Source organism: Haemorhous mexicanus, chromosome 16, assembly GCF_027477595.1.
Source record: "Haemorhous mexicanus isolate bHaeMex1 chromosome 16, bHaeMex1.pri, whole genome shotgun sequence".
Lineage (NCBI taxonomy): Eukaryota > Metazoa > Chordata > Aves > Passeriformes > Fringillidae > Haemorhous > Haemorhous mexicanus.
In genome coordinates this window covers 4,001,256-4,018,079 of record NC_082356.1, presented here as the reverse complement: position 1 = coordinate 4,018,079, position 16,824 = coordinate 4,001,256, and the positions used below count along the sequence as shown (strand labels likewise).

General features: G+C 50.3%; 1 protein-coding gene across 1 annotated transcript; it reads right to left on the bottom strand.

The window, feature by feature from the left end:
* Positions 1-9,720: 9,720 nt before the first annotated feature.
* Positions 9,721-13,393, bottom strand: LOC132334581 (olfactory receptor 14J1-like). Its single transcript, XM_059860686.1, has 2 exons — positions 13,230-13,393; positions 9,721-10,688 (listed from the first exon to the last, which is right to left on the bottom strand). Exon 2 carries the CDS (start codon positions 10,663-10,665, stop codon positions 9,721-9,723), a length of 945 nt encoding a protein of 314 aa, XP_059716669.1. The 5' UTR covers positions 10,666-10,688; positions 13,230-13,393.
* Positions 13,394-16,824: the final 3,431 nt, after the last annotated feature.

Sequence of the window (16,824 nt, the reverse complement as noted above, 5' to 3'; positions counted from 1 at the left end):
GCAAGGGAGCAATCACAGTCCGTTTTTGTCTGCTTGTGTCTTTTCCTTCCACAACCAGGGCAAGCCCCAACCGGCTTCGGGTTCCGCGGGCCACTGGGGTCGCTGATTCATTACTACCACCATTCTTTTCACTTGCATCCTTCTCCCTCCTTTCTATCATAGCCAGGCTTTGCCCAGCTTTTGAGGAAGAGGAATCAGGTGACTGTGGGAGAGGAGGATAAAGAGAGAAAGGTGTACTAGATGAAACAGGTTTAAGATCAGGTGAGGTAGGGGCAGGCAGTAGGACAAGGACAGATGAAGCAGGTGGATAGGGTTAGGTTCTCTTAGTCTTAGTCACCTGAGGGTTCATCAATCGAGCTGGTCCTGCCCAGTCTGAACCCCTGCATACAGTGGATGGAGATAAAGTCCCTGTGGTACCCATGAAAGGTATTTTAGGAAAGACTGTTTGGATTAATCCCACCTCAGGCAAAGACAAACACATCCATGGGATTGGTTTTGCCCAAGGACCTGGTTACACTTGGTGGGTAATGCAGAAAGATGGAGAAAGCCGTTGTGTTCCACAGGGAAACCCAGTCTTCAGTGAGAAGTGTGTGTAAGGTTTCATTGTGACGCAGATGGAAATAGAATAAGGGGTGGATAATGTCCTGGATTGCAAGGTAATTAATGTGTATATTCTATTTTCCATCTGTTAGAGGTGTGGCAGTTATCTTCTGTTAATTGGGCAGTTTTCTTTATCTCTTCCACAAACCAATCCTCCCTCTGGGAAATATCTTCTGTCCATGGGCCATTGAGTGTCACTGCATAAAATTACTGATAACATTACATCATCCCATTGGGAGATGCTCCACCCAGGGGGACGAGCCAAGCATTCCTACCTGGACATAATCTGAGATTTTAGGACACCCAACCAGCCTTTTCCCACTGGATTCCCACAGGAGCAGCTCTTTCCCACTGGATTCCCAGAGGAAGACCAGGCCCATCTACAGCACCCCTGGACCTTCAGAGGAAAACTCCACCCTTCTACAGGATCACTGCTCCAACAGAACCCCATCTGTCACTGCAGCCACCATTTAATGGGACTGCTGCCAACACCCTGACACAAAGGGTGTCAGGTTGTTTTCTGAGTCTGTCTATGGTTTTTTTTTGTTGTCTGTATGATTGCATTTGTCTTTTTAGTTTTCCTAGTAACGAACTGTTATTCCTATTCCCATATCTTTGCCTTTTAATTTCAAAATTGTAAGAATTTGGACGGAGGAGGTTTCCATTTTCCGTTTCAGGGGAGGTTCCTGCCTTTTTTAGCAGACACCTGTCTTGTCAAACCAAGACAGTTGGATACACAGAATTTTAGAGGCAGAATATCAATTTCGGCCATGGACACCTGGAGGTGAAGGACGGTTCTTTTCCATAGGAAGGAAAACACAGAACACTTGTGTTTCAGGGCCAGATGAAAGGCATCAATCAGAGGCCAAGGCCAGGCAGATCTCTCTGTCCTGGCAGCTTTTGTCTGAAAGCAGCCCTTGGATATCGGGAGTTCTGGAGGTGGAATCCCAATTTCAGCCATTTCAGCATAGATATAAAGGATGGTTCTATCCCACAGGAAGGAGAGCACGGAGCCCAAGTGTTTCAAAGGCAGAAGAGGAGACAGGTGGCTCCTGGGAGGCCAAGCCAGCCAGACCTGTTTGTTTTGGTAGCTTTCGTCACCGAGAAATCCTTGGATATACAGAATTTGGGGGGCTGAGTCTCAATTTCAGCCCTGGACATCCTGATGAAAAGGATGGTTCTTTTCCATTGGAAGGAAAGCACCGAGCCCCAGTGTTTCAAAAGCAGGTGAGAGGAAGCCCCCAAGAGGCCAAGGGCAGCCAGACCTGTCTGTCCTGGCAGCTTTCTCCTGGGAGCAATCCTTGGATGGATGGAGTTTTGGAGGTGGAATCCCACTTTGGCCATGAGCACCTGGTCGAGGTGGATGGTTTTTCCTTAGGAAAGAAAAGCACAAACTCCAAGAGTTTATGAAGAAGATGAGAGGTGGCCTCCCATGGGCCAAGGCAGCCAGAGCTGTCTCTCCTGGCACCTTTCATCTGTGGGAAGTCTTTGGACATAGGGATTTTTGGAAGTGGAATCTCAGTTTTGGTTGTGGGTGCCTGGAATGGAAGAAGAGTTCTTTTCATGAGGAAAGCTCAGAGCCCCAGTGTTTCAAAGGCAGATGAGAAACAGCCCTCAGGAAACCAAGGCCAGCCAGACTTGTATCTTCTAGCCAGTTTTGTCTGGGAGAAATTCTTGGATATGGGAATTCTGGAGGTGGATTCCCAACATTGGCCATGGGGACCTAGACATGAAAAGTGCTTTTTTTCCCATAGGATAGAAAAGCACATGGTCCCAGTGTTTCAAAGGCAGAATAGAGGTGGCCTCAGGGTGGTCAAGCCAGCCAGGTCTGTCTGTCCCGGCAGATTTCATCTGGGAACAATCTGTGCATACAAGGAAATATGGAGAAGGAATCCCAGTTTTGGCAATGGACACCTGGAAAGCGGGGCAGTTCTTTCCATAGGAAGGAGAGCACAGAGCCCCAGTGCTTCAGGGGCTGATGAGAAGCAGGCCTCGACATGCCAAGGTCAGCCAGACCTGTCAGGTGGCCCCGAGAAGGCCAAGCCAGTCAAACAGTCAAGACCTGTTCCATGTTCCCTGGGTTCCATGGGGCCCCACAGTATCACAATGGTCTCCTTGGTTCCATGAATCCCTGTAGTGTGACAATATTCTCCTTGTCACAATGTTCCCCTTGCTTCTGTAGAGTCACAATGGATCTTTGCTTCCATGAGGTCTTGCAATGTGACAATGGCTCCTTGGTTCTATGGCCCCACATCTTCATCCTTGACCCTTGGTTCCATAGGGTCCCTGAGTTTCACAACTGTCTTCTTGATTCCATGAGGCACCAGAGTGTCACAATGGTCTCTGACTCCATGAGGTTCCATAGTGTCACTATGGTGTCCTTGGATCTGCATTGCCTCCATGGCCCCTTGGTTCCATGAGTTCTGTACTGTCAGCAATGGATTCTTTGTTCCAAGGGGGCCTTGATGTGTCCCAAGAGCTCCTTGGTTCCGTGACATTCCAAAGTGTCATGTACGGAAAATCACACAATGGAAAGCCAGTGTCCATAAAGGAGACAGAGGAGTCCTGTAACTTTATTCCAATAAATGGAAAGGGTCCACCAGGGCACACACCCACGGGGTTTTCTCTCTCGAGGTTCCAGAGGGTGCAGCCTCCTTTTATCCAAACTCCCGGCCACATGTTGCCTTCTTCCTGTCCCCATTGGCCGAGGTACTGGGAAGGTTCAGCCTTCCCAAACCATCTGTCACATTTTCCCCTCTTGAACCTGTCATTTTACCCCAAAGTTCATAAACTCAAGCTTGTGCAGACCCACGTGTCTGTTTCAGGAGCCAAGCTGTCTGGGCTCTGTAATAAAGTTAATGGAGACATTAAGACCATTTCAAAGATGTTTCCACCAAAACCTTCACCCATCGAACTGTCTGTAAAGAATCTTCCCTATCAGTCACAATGGACTCCTCATTTCCATGGGGCCCCACTCTGTCACAAGGGCCCCTTGGCTCCATGAGGTTCCCCAGTGTCACCCTGGTGTCCTTGGATCCGCATTGTCACAACTGACCCACAGTTCCATGAGGGTCCCCAGTGTCACCATGGTCGCTGTCTGAGGCTGGATGAGATCAATGTCCTCTGACACCTTGGGATGAGCTGTCAATCAGTCACACAGTGGGGACAGCGCTGAGCCAGCCCTGACTGCCTGAGCAATCACAAATCCCTCCTGGGGGGAGCCCCACAAAGGCCCAGGGGCTTAAAAACACGGAGCACAAGGTCAGCCCCTAGTATGGACCCTGCCTTCTCCTGGGGTTTGGGTCTCACCCACACTGGAACCCCAGGAACTTGGAGCCATATGCGTGTCCTTCTAGAGCTTCTGTCTTTCTGTCTCTCTCTTTCCTCTCCTTCTAATGCTCTTTCTATGGAACATTTTTGGGTACCTCAACAACCTAATTGTTTAAAGGTTTCCAGGTTCAATGGGCCAAGTTAATGAAGTTCCTGCTATGATAAGTGTTTTATGTTGAATTGGATGTGACATTGAATCCTTTTCCAAAGTTTCTTGGATTTTTGTACTTTGCCAGTAAAATTTTTTGTCATTTTGACTTCTTGAGAATATCTGGTTGGTGTTTCTTCTTGTGAAATACAAAGCTGTGTTTCGTGTCAGGTACATAGAGGCAACGTGTGTATTTGTGATTGTGATACGTGTGGAGGCCGACAATGGGACAGTTGCGAATTTTAATAATAACTGAGGAAAGTAAAGCATGGAAGAAGGCCTTTGAACCTCTCTTTTCTTTGCAATTAACCTTGGTTGATTTAGGAGCATTTGAATTAAAGCGTTAACGATGTTGCTTTTTGCTTGTAGTCAGGCCTTAAAGAGTGCTGCAAAAATAACCCTTTTGAAGTATAATTTTGGAATATTGCTTGTATCCTTGAAACTAGAGTTTTGGAAACTATATAAAGGAAATATGCTTATCTCATGCCTTAACAAAACAGAGAAAAACAGCTTGAGAAAGGAAGATGAACATCATCTCAAGGATTTATAATTTTGACCAAGGGAAGCTGGACATCACTGTTATGAGATTTATAGTCATTGTAATTAAAAAGGTGGAGCCACATCTGGGGAGCTGGACTTCACCAGATGGGATTCGTCTTTATTCTTGTGGAAACCAGGACCAGTATTTTGGAAACTACTACTACTGTCTGGGGGCTACTCTTTTTTGGGATGCATCCTGAGAAAAACTAAGTCACAATAGTGTATAGAATTGTGATGTAAAAATTGGAAAATAGAAACTGCTGATGAGAAAAAATTGGAATAGAAACTGCTGAGAAAGCTTATGAGTACCCCTATAAATACCTGTAAGCCCCAACTATTGGCGTAGAGTTGGAGGGAAACTGCCCCCACTGTACCCAGCACTGTGTTGCTCATTCTTTTACCACAATTATTAATAAATTGATTGCTGCTTGAATATTGGCATAGTCAAGCTTCTTATTTATAACAGATTTGGTGCATTGGCTGGGAATTTCCAAATCCATTGAGGGAGACTCCTGATCTCAGGGAGGCGCCCCACCTTGGAGGCTTCTGCCTCAGGTGGCCCTGAGTGACTGGGGAATCTCTCAGGGAAGAGGAAATCCTTAAGGTAATTTATGAGCAAAGAATTTTGAGCTCCCGGAGTAGACTGCAGTAAATTCAACTGTAATAACTCGTGTACGAAGACCCAGGCGAGAAAAGGAGGCTGTAAGTATTGCTTGGTTAGGTGGGATAAGAACGGGTGTAGGTGTGTAAGAGTGTGAGTGGTGTGTGTGAGACATGACCCAGTCACAAAGCGATCGTGGAGTTCTTCTAACCTCGGTTTCGTCTCCCTGTGAGGGGAATGGCAGGTGAAGGAACAAAGCGAGTGAAGTAGGATTTCCTGTATATAAAAGGTTGAGGGTGAGAAGAAATAATAGTTAAGGGGGATTTATTTTTCTTAGGAATTGGAGGCGGGTAGCGGTACTGGTAGAAGGGACTTTTTATCAGAAAAATCCTTGACAAAAAGGGACCAAGGTCTGAACAAGTGTGGTCGAGGCGAGTGAGGGAACACCTGTTAGGATAAAATGGGTAAATGCCAAAGCAAAAACCCAAGAGCTGGTATACACCAGCAAGAAAATAGAGGTACTGAAGGTAGTGGAAAAAGAGGGAGCATTTTACCAGAGATACCCCAGGACAGCCCCCTTGGGGTAATGTTAAAATTGTGGAATAAATGTGAAACCAGGAGAGGAAAAAGCAAAGAGAATATAATAAAATATTTTATGGTAGAATGGACTAAGGAAATGATGTGACCTGATAATTTATATTGGCCAAATGTACGGGTCATCTGAAGGGTGGATCTGTCAGGCCTTGAATGCCTGTGTAAATAAAAAGGACCTTATTAACCAAGAAGAAAGCGATAATGCAGCTTTATGTCATGGGTCCTGGCCTACTCCCCTGTATGCATTTAAAACTAAAAAGGAAAAGAATCAGTGAGACCCCTTAGATAACCTTCAGCCCCCTTCTCTACCACAGCCAGCTGCTCTGCCAGAGGTGCCTCATCCAGTACCCAATCCACCCCTTGCACCTAATCCTGCACCCCCTGCACCTAATCCAGCACCCTTTGCACCTAATCCTGCACCCTTTGCACCTAATCCTGCACCCTTTGCACCTAATCCTGCACCCCTTGCACCTAATCCTGCACCCCCTGCACCTAATCCTGCACCCCTTGCACCTAATCCTGCACCCTTTGCACCTAATCCTGCACCCTTTGCACCCAATCCTGCACCCCTTGCACCTTATCCTGCACCCTTTGCACCTAATCCTGCACCCTTTGCACCTAATCCAGCACCCTTTGCACCTAATCCTGCACCCCTTGCACCTAATCCTGCCCCCTTTGCACTGAGTCCAGCACCCTTTGCACCTAATCCTGCACCCCTTGCACCTAATCCTGCACCCTTTGCACCTAATCCTGCACCCCTTGCACCACAAGCTCCGATGGCTCCACTCCTGGTACCAGATTCACCACCAGCACACAGAACTAGGAGCCAGGAAAAGGCACGAGCAGAAAGCAGTGGGGATAGCAATAAAGAAGGGAAGGGGGGCACTTGTACCCATTAAGGGAAGTACCATTAGTAGGAAATCAAGGGAGACCAGTCATTGGGTATGTGTCAGCCCCCCTGAGCACTGGGGATGTGAGAGCTTTTAAAAAAAAGGGGAGGGTTACTTGAAGATCTGCTGGGGGTGTCTGAAAGGTTAGATCAGTTCCTAGGACCCAGCATTTACACCTGGAGCTGGACTCCACAGACGGGATTCGTCTTTATTCTTGCAGAAACCAGGACCAGTATTTTGGAAACTATTACTACCATCTGGGGGTTACTCCTTTTTGGGATGCATCCTGAGAAAAACTAAATCACAATAGTGAATAGAATTGTGATATAAAAACTGGAAAATAAAAGCTGCTGATGAGTAAAAATTGGAATAGAAAATGCTGAGAAAGCTTATGAGTACCCCTATAAATACCTGTAAGCCCCAACTATAGGTGTACAGTTGGAGGGAAAACTTCCCCTGCTGAACTCAGCGCTGTGTTGCTCATAGTTTAGCATATTAATTAATAAATTGATTGCTGCTTGAATATTGGCATAGTCAAGCTTCTTATTTGCAACAAAAGGATGCCCAGGGAGTGCTGAGAGCAGATCCTTGAGGCCAGGAGTGCAGGGAGCCCAAGGCTCTGGGCAGGGAACTGCAATGCTGAGCAAGGCCTGGCTCGGCTGCAGGAAGCAGAAAGGCCAAGCCCTGAGCCCAGCCTGGGCCAGCAGGGCCTGTCCCTCACGGCTGGCTCGGGGCTCTTTGTGGGGCAGGGGGATGTGAGGGGCAGCAAGGACAAACGCCATCCACCTGCAGCCCCTGCCAGCCTCCCCAGGAGGCCGAGGGAGAACCAAAGTGCAGCCCCTGCCAGGAAAGTTCCTCCTGTGGGGCCTCCGCAGGCGCTGCCCGAGCCCAGGGCACAAAGGCCTGGGTGCCTGTGGCCCTGCCAGCCCTGCCCAGCCCTTGGCCATCTGTCCTGCAGGCTGTGCCCCCTGGGCGTGCTGCTCCTCTGCCCTGGCCGGCTGCACTCGCCCATCTCGCTGTGCCCCAGCATTTCTCACCCAGCGTTTCTGGGCCCTCCCTGGGCTCCCTGCACCCAGCGCTGCCGGCTCCTGGCACACAGAGCCCGGCCATGGCCCAGCCTCACGCTGGGACACCTCCAGCACCAACATTCTGCCCTGGGAGGGACTTTTCTTTCTCCTCAGCTCCAGGCTGAACCTTCCAAGCTGAAGTCTGGGGAGGTTTCCTGCAATTCCCATTGCCAAGGAAAGCTCTGTCTCCTGCTGGTCACAAAGAGAGAAGGGCTGGAGGGAGATGTGGTGGTCAGAGGCTGTTTGGGGCACAGTGACCATGAAATTATTGAGTTTTTAAACATTCTGTGAAGGGAGGACATCAACAAGTCTTCTGCAATGGACTTATAAGAGGAGAGTTTGGCCTATTTGCAGATTTGGCAAGTGCCAAATCAGGTAATGATTTATTAAAGGAAATCAGCACCTAAAACAAAGGATACCAGGAAGGATGGATACCCTTCAAGAAAGAAATTTTGAAGGAGCAGCAACAGCCTGTCCCTCTGTGCCCAAAAGTGACCTAGGAAGGAAAACAACTGGTCTGGCAAGGCATGAAGGTTTTTCCAGGAACTCAGGGGAAAAATTAGAGTGCATGACCTTTGGACAGAGGGGCAGGAAACTCAGGACATGTTTAAGAATATTGTTAGGTCATGCAGAAAGAAAATTAGAGAGGTGAAAGCTCAATTAGGATTTAACCTGGCCACTTCTTTGAAGGATAATAAAAATGATTTAAGAAATAAATTAATGGCAAAAGGAGTGGAAAGGAGAACCTCCATTCCTTATTGCGGGGGATATGGTTCCTCAAAGACGAGGAAAAGGCTGAGGTACTTAACCCCTTCTTAGCTTCACTTTTCAAGAGGAAGTCAAGTTGTCTTTACTTACCTGAGCTGGTAGATGGGCACAGGGAGCAGAACAGCCCCCCTGTAATCCAGGAGGAAGCAGCTGGTGACCTGCTGAGGCACTCCAATGCTCACAGGTGTCTCTGGCACCAGATGGGATCCATCCCAGGGGAATGAGGGAGCTGGTGGACGAGCTCCCCAAGCTGCTCTCCATCATTTACTATCAGTCCTGGCTCAGCAGGGAGGTCCCAGAGGACTGGAGGTGCCAATGTGAGCCCATCCCCAAGAAGGGCTGGAAAGAGGAGCTGGGGAACTCCAGGCCTGTCAGCCTGACCTGGGTGCCCAGCAAGGTTATGGAACAGATCACCCTGAGTGCCATCCCAGGGCACCCACAGGATGGCCGAGGGATCAGAGCCAGCCAGCGTGGATTTCAATATCTGCATTGATGATCTGCATGAGGGGACTGAGTCCAGCATCAGCAAATCTGCAGATTACACCAAGCTGGGCGTGAGTGTGGATCTGCTGGAGGGTAGGAGGGCTCTGCAGAGGGACCTGGACAGGCTGGATCCAGGGCCCAAATCCAACAAGGTGAGGTTGAACAAGACCAAGGGCTGAGTCCTGCACTTTGGCCACAACAACCCCTGCAGTGCCACAGGCTGGGGACAGAGTGGCTGGACAGTGACCAGGCAGAAAGGGGCCTGGGGGTACTGATGGACAGCAGGCTGGACATGAGCCAGCAGTGTGCCCAGGTGGGCAAGCAGGCCCGTGGCTCCAGGCCTGTATCAGGAATGGTGTGGCCAGCAGGAGCCAAGCTGCTGTGCCACCCCTAACCTGCCCCCAGTTCTGCACACAGACATTGCTGCTGCAGCTCCATAGAAGGCAACAAAAGTGGGATCTCCAGTGGAAACTCTGCTGGGAGATCCTTTAGTTCATTTAAAGACACTGAGAGCACAGCTCCTCACTGACTCAGTCTGTGGCCACAGTAAAGGTGAAGAGAAACAAAATGAGAAATGGCAGAAACAGTGGCATTTCTTTGTGGACAATATTAAAACACTAAAACAAAGGAATGAAAAGAAGAAACCATCAAACCCAAGTACTATCAAAGATGACTTTTATTACAAGTGACTTCCAGAAACTAGCAAGCAGCTTGATGTTTCTGAAACCATCCAGTTATCAATGACCGCACTGCAGCCTTGAGCTCCTGGTTCCTCAGGCTGTAGATGAGGGGGTTCAGGGCTGGAGGCACCACCGAGTACAGAACTGACAGGGCCAGATCCAGGGATGGGGAGGAGATGGAGGGGGGCTTCAGGTGAGCAAACATGATAGTGCTGAGGAACAGGGAGACCACGGCCAGGTGACGGAGGCAGGTGGAAAAGGCTTTGTGCCGTCCCTGCTCAGAGGGGATCCTCAGCACGGCACTGAAGATCTGTACATAGGAGAAAACAATGAACACAAAACAACCAAAAGCTATACAGACAGTGAAAACAGAAACCTTAAGTTCCCTGAGGTAGGATTTGGAGCAGGAGAGCTTGAGGATCTGAGGAATTTCACAGAAGAACTGGCCCAGGGCATTGCCATGGCACAGGGGCAGGGAAAATGTATTGGCTGTGTGCAGCAGAGCAGTGAGAAAGGCACTGGCCCAGGCAGCTGCTGCCATGTGGGCACAAGCTCTGCTGCCCAGGAGGGTCCCGTAGTGCAGGGGTTTGCAGATGGACACGTAGCGGTTGTAGCACATGATGGTCAGGAGGGAAGACTCTGCTGAAATGAAGAAGAGGAACAGAAAGAGCTGTGCCGCGCATCCTGAGTAGGAGATGGTCCTGGTGTCCCAGAGGGAATTGTGCATGGCTTTGGGGACAGTGGTGCAGATGGAGCCCAGGTCGCTGAGGGCCAGGTTGAGCAGGAAGAAGAACATGGGCGTGTGCAGGTGGTGGCCGCAGGCTACGGCGCTGATGATGAGGCCGTTGCCCAGGAGGGCAGCCAGGGAGATGCCCAGCAAGAGGCAGAAGTGCAGGAGCTGCAGCTGCCGCGTGTCTGCCAGTGCCAGCAGGAGGAAGTGGCTGATGGAGCTGCTGTTGGACATTTCTTCACTCTGGGCATGGTGGACTGTTGAAAGAAGACATTGACAAAGTGCGACCAATTTCTTTGAGTCAATCCTATGTATTTTATGTGGAATCTCAGCAAAATCACTTCTCTTCCTGTGAGTGAAATTTTGCTAGACTCTTTTTGATTTTGAGTTTGTGCTTCTGAGGCCCTGCCTCATCTTTACCAACTCTCACAGCCGGAACACTGGGGAGACCTGAGGGAAAACAGATCTCTATGTGCCCCAATGCAGTTGATGCTAGTCCCAACACAGGAGCCCTTTGAATATTTCAATTCCTCTGTTTCATGGTGCCAGCACTTAAAAATTTCTTGAAAAATAAAGTAGACATTCTGAACTCTACGGTTTAAAAATAATTTTCTCCAAACCCTTCTCTCTTTCCCTGTGCAGCTGGACAGGAAGGAATACAAAGGGTTGGTCTGGTTCTCTGCTGCCTGGAGTTGAGCCTACTGGGCACTCTCTATCCAAGCCTTGCTCCTGCCAGTGCTGCCAGAGCCCAGCCCAGCCCTGGGGGCTCAGCTCTGCCCTGCAGACCCCTCCCAGCACAGGGCACTGCCCAGGGGCATCTCCCTGGCAGCAGGGCCTTAAAGGCAAGGAAGGCAAACAGAGATGCTGCAAGCCAAGGTGCTGCTGCTGCTGTCTGTAGGGAGAGGAGGCTGAGGAGGCACTTTCTGAGGGAGATCTGGGGCACATCTGCTAATGCCCAGGGTGACAGTGCAGGAGTCTCAGTGACACAGCCAAAGCTGACAGCCCCTTTCTCTTCCCTTTAGGAGAAAGGTGAGAGCAGCCCTGGCCATGCAGCACCATCTTCACAGCAGCAGGAATCTGCCCTGATGGGGGTCGCTCCTTCCACCTCCAACTTCTCCCCTGCAGCATCCATGTGGAGCTGCCAGGCAGGCTGAGAGCTGCCCCTGGCAGGTGGCACATGCCTTGGGCTGGCCAAGAGCCCTGTGGGCTGCAGGACCTGCTCTGCAGGACAGCCCTGGGCAGCCCTGGCTGCAGCCCCAGCTTCACCCCCTGCAGCCATCCCTGGCAGCAGCAGGAGCCATCCTGCCCTGTCCCTCTGATGGTGCCCAGGGCAGCCCTGCTCTGCAGCACATCCTCCCCCAAAGCAGAAACATCAGCAGAGCCATCCTTACAGTCACATCAGTCCTGTCCTGGGTCAGCTTCAGGAGATCCCTGCAGCCAGAGACTGACTGTGTCAGAAGTGCTGAAGATTTCTCCATGAATGAGCTCAGAATTTTCCTTCCAGCTGCTTTGAGCCTCTGCCTGCTTCACTTCTGACAGGTACTTGCAGGCAGTGCCCTCAGCCCTGCTGGGCTGGGAGAGGAGCTGGTCCTCAGGAGAAATGTCTTTTTGAAGCTCTTCTTGTTTTCCCACTAGCTATCTCTGGTCCAGGAGACTGGCCCAGCTCAGCAGCACAGACACAGCACAAGGACTTCAATGACCCTCTCTAATTATTTGGTGTTGTTTATATCAGACTCAATCCCTGAGTGAGTCTTCAAAAAACTTCTCAAGAACTCAAAGTTAAATTTAAACTCCAAAGTTTCGTTAAGTTTAATAAGTCCCTCTGAGAAAGTGTCCCCAGGTTCCAGTTAGAGCAGAACACTGAAGGCAGTGATGCCAGCTGGGGACAAACAAGGCCAAGGTGTCTCTGGGGCTGAGCAAAGCTAGATGTGTTTCAGGAATTCAAAGGGCCAAGGCCTTAGCCCCAGCCCCTGGCAGATCCTGTCCCTCCCTCCTTGCTCAGGGCTCTTCCCGGGATGGGCACTGGCATGTGGGGATGTGCAGTGCCGAGGGCAGGAGCATGGGGCGGCCCCTGCCAGGCTGCTGAGCAGGGACAAGGAGGCCATGAGGCCCCAGGCCTGCAAGGGTCACTTGTCTCCTGCTCCTGGCTCAGGCCCAGGCCCAGCAGCCATGGCCAAAGTGCTGCCCAAGTTGGCTCTGTCAGGGCCTGGCAGCTGCTGCCCATGCCTGTGCCCTGTGCAGCCCAGGCTGTGCTACGGTGTCCCTGCCCTGCGCCTCTGTCCCTGCAGGCTGTGCTCATCCCCCGGCTGCCCCACCTGGCTGGCCCCTTCCTTTGCTGACAGCTCTGCCTCCTGCCTGCCTCTGCCTGCCCACACAAAGCCTTGGGCTGATACCAAAACGGTTCATTCCATTTTTACCTTGCCTGTGAACTTCCAGTACAGGAACAAGGCATGCAGGGGCTGCTTTCTCAGCAAGGATGGTTGGAAGAGAAGAAGAAGACATCTGGCTCAAGGGTGCAGGGATAGAGAAAACAAGCACTGAATCTGGGAACTTGGGGTGGTGTCTTGGTTTGGAAAGACAGGTGCCTGCTAAAGAACGCAGAAGCCTCCCCTGAAATGGAGAATGCAAACCCTCCCCACCCCTCCTAATTACTATGAATTTTAAATTAAGGGGCTCTCAGGCAAAAACATAGAGGAGCAGGAAATAACCGTTCTTTAATAGGGAAGGAAAAAAAAAAAAGAAGGATAAAAGAAAACAATGCAATACACTAGAACAACACTGACAGAGTCAGAACCCACCCTGACACCCTGTCTGTCAGGGTGTTGGTAGCAGTCCAATTGGAAAAGTGGCTGCAGTCCTCCTGAAGTGTTAGGTGTGGTTCTGTTGGAGCAGGGGGGTCCTGTAGAAAAAGGGTGTATTCTTCCTCTGCAGTTCTGTGGAATCAAAAGCAACTGCTGTTCCTCTGGAGAATCCAGTGGGAAGCCGTTCTGGCGTGTCAGAACCTCCAGATTATATCTGGGTAGAAATTCTTGGTTCCTCCCTCTGGGCGGAGCATCTTACAATGGGAAGTTATAGCTCTTATCAGCCATGCAGTGACATTCAATAGCCTGTTATCAGCACATGTCCTGGGGTGACTGTTATCCCCGTTTGTGTGTGTGTAATTTATGCTGAATATTATGTTCTGTGCCTTTAAGACTGGCAGAGTGAAAGTTTTGTTTTGGGCCTCTTATCAGCCACTCGGCGGGACATCCAGATAGCACCAGTACATACTGCTGCTTTTTTGCTTTTTGCCCTGCTTTTTGCTTTTGCTCTTGCTTCTGCTTTGCTTCTGCTTTACTTGCTCTTGCTTTTTTCCCTCTTCTCATTAGTTAATTTAGCTAAACAGTCCAAATTCCTTCCTGGATTATTTCCCCTCTCCTGTTTGGACCTGCCAACCTGCTCCGGACTGGGACCTGGGAAACACCGAGAGAGAGTTTGCATCTTGTGGCTGCAGCAGCTGCCCCAGTGCCAGAGGGACAGATAACAGCGACCACCCCCAGGAAAGACTTTCTGAATTTGTCATCTTTTTCAGAGCAGTGAAAGAGCGGTGTCATCCGGTATTGTTCATTTTGGGTGTTGGGGGTGCTGTGCTTGTCAAATAAACAGGTTCTTTCCACTTCTCTCAGAGGAATTCTTCCCGAACCGGTTGTGGGGAGGGGCCATGTGGGTTTGTTTTTTGGAGAAGCCCTTTTTGGGGATTCTCTCCCAAATTTGCCCTAAACCAGGACAGTGTTTCAGAACCTCCAGACTATATCTGGGTAGCAATGCTTGGCTCCTCCCTCTAGGCGGAGCATCTCCCAATGGGATGTTATAGTTCTTATCAGCCTTGCAGTGACATACAATAGCCTGTTATCAGCACATGTCCCCTGCCAAGAGAGGAGTGATTATGATCACTCAGGGAGAGAGATAGGAAGAATTCCCCACTTGACACCAGACAACTGCCATACAGATGGTAATAGAATATATCTTGCCTTGCAATCTGGAACAGGTGGGTTTTATGGAAATGAGTAAATTATAATTCACATTTAGTGACTGTATATAAGCAACACACTGGTAGAGTCACGTGTCCATGTAAGGTTAGAAGTTATCCCATGTTGGACCTTAGGCCTGAATAAGTGATGCTTTCTTACACACCAAATTATTGTTAAGGTATCTTATTCTGATATTTTGGACATTTGGTGACAGCAGAGGCTCACAGAACCAAGGAGTCAGCTGTGACACTGTGGAACCCCATGGAACCAAAAGTCCATTGTATCAGAGCAAGGCCTCATGGAACCAAGGAGACCATTGCTGGCAGTGTGGAAGCTCATGGAGCCATGGGGTCATTGTGACACACTATGGGGCTGCATGGAACCAACGGTCCATTGGGACACTGCAGAACCTTCTGGAATCAAGGGGATTGTTTTATGCTCTGGAACCTCATGGAACAGAGGATCCATGGTGACACTGCAGTGCTCAGACCATTGGTGACAGTGTGAAAGCTCCTGGAACCAAAAGTCCATTGTGACACAGCAAGGCCTCCTGGAACCAAGGGTCCGTTGTGGCTCTGTAGGGCTTCCCAGAACCAAGGAGACCATTTGGACACTGTGGGGCCTCATGGAACCACCTGGCACTGTGACACAGCCGGGCCACATGGAGTCAAGGGGCCACTGAGACCCTGAGGAACCTCATGGAATTAAAGGTCCATTTTTCCACTGTGGGGCCCCGTAGAACCAATGGGACCATGGTGACACCGTGGTGCTCCATGGAACCAAGGGGCCATCATGGTTCTGCTTTGCCTCATGGAGCCAAGGGGCCACTAGGACCCTGCAGGTCCTGGTGGAACTAAGGCAGCCTTGTGACACTGAGGGGCCCTTGGAACCAAGGGTCCATTGGGAGATTGCAGAGCCTGATGGAACCATGGAGACCATTATGGCCCTTCAGAACCCATGGGAACCAAGGGGCCGTTGTTATACTGCATGGCCTTGTGGAATCAAGGGGACCCCAGTGACACTGTGGGGTTCCATGGGACAGAGGGGCCATTCTGACACCATGGAACCAAGGAGGCCATTGTGACACAGCAAGGCCTCGTGGAACCATGGAGACCATTATGACACATGGGGCCTCGTGGAACCAAAGGAGCATTGTGACATTGCAAGTCCTTATGGAACCAAGGGCACCACAGAGACACTGTGGGGCTGTGAGTGACCAAGGAGAGATTCTTATAGTGCAGAATCAATGAGACCATTATGGCACTCTGGGGCATCATGGAACCACAGGTGACATTGTGACACAACACAGCCTCATGAAACCATGGAGGCCATTTTCACACTTGGAGGCCTTGTGAAACCAAAGGGCCATTGTGGCACTTTGCATCCCCGTGGAACCAAGGAGTCCAATGTGACACTATGAGGCCCTGTTGTGCCAAAGGGCAATTGTGGCACTGTGTGGCACCAGGGAACCAAGGGACCATTGTGACACTGCAGGGCCCCATGGAACTAAGGATTCATGGATCAATGTGGGACTCATGGAACCAAAGGTCCATTGTGACATTGCAAGGCCTCATGGAACTAAGGGGGGACAATTGTGACGCTGTGGGGCCCCATGGAACCACGGGGCCAGTGTGACACAGCTGGGCCTCATGCAGCCAAGGGGCCACTGTGATCCTGAGGAGCCCAAAAGAACCCAGGGGCCATTTTGACACTCTGCAGCTGTGGAGACCCTGAGAGGCATTCCCTGGGTTCGGGAGACACAAGAAGCTTCCCTCAAAAGCTGTTTGACCCCATTGGCTCCTTCCCCTTGTCCTATGTCCCTCAGCAACTCCCTCCATATTCCCCCCTTGGCCCCCATCTTTGTACTGCCCCAATGGCACTGATCAGCCCCCACCTCTGGAGATACAGGAACCTGGACTCCCCCCAGGAGTCCTGCCTTGTGACCCTGAACATCTCACCGCACGGCTGAATTAAACATCTGTGGATGCCATGCCAAGCCCCTTTTTGCTTCCCTATCCTGGCCTTTATTAGCAGCTATTTCAGCTGCAACAATGGTCCATTATGGCAGTGTGGACCCAAGGACACCATGGTGACACTATAGAAAATCATGGATCCAAGGGGCCATTGTGACACTGGAGAACTTCATGGAACCCAGGGTCCATTGTGACACAGCAGGGCCTCATTGGAACAAAGGAACCATTGCTGACAGTACAGAAACTCATGGATCCAAGGGGCTGTGGTGACACAGCAGGGTCACAAGGAACCCAGGAGACCAGTGACATTTAGGGACCTCATGGAACCAAGGGTCCGTTATGACACTGCAGAAACAAGGAGGCCATTGTTGGTGCTATGGAAGCTCATGGAACCAAGCAGCCATTGTGAC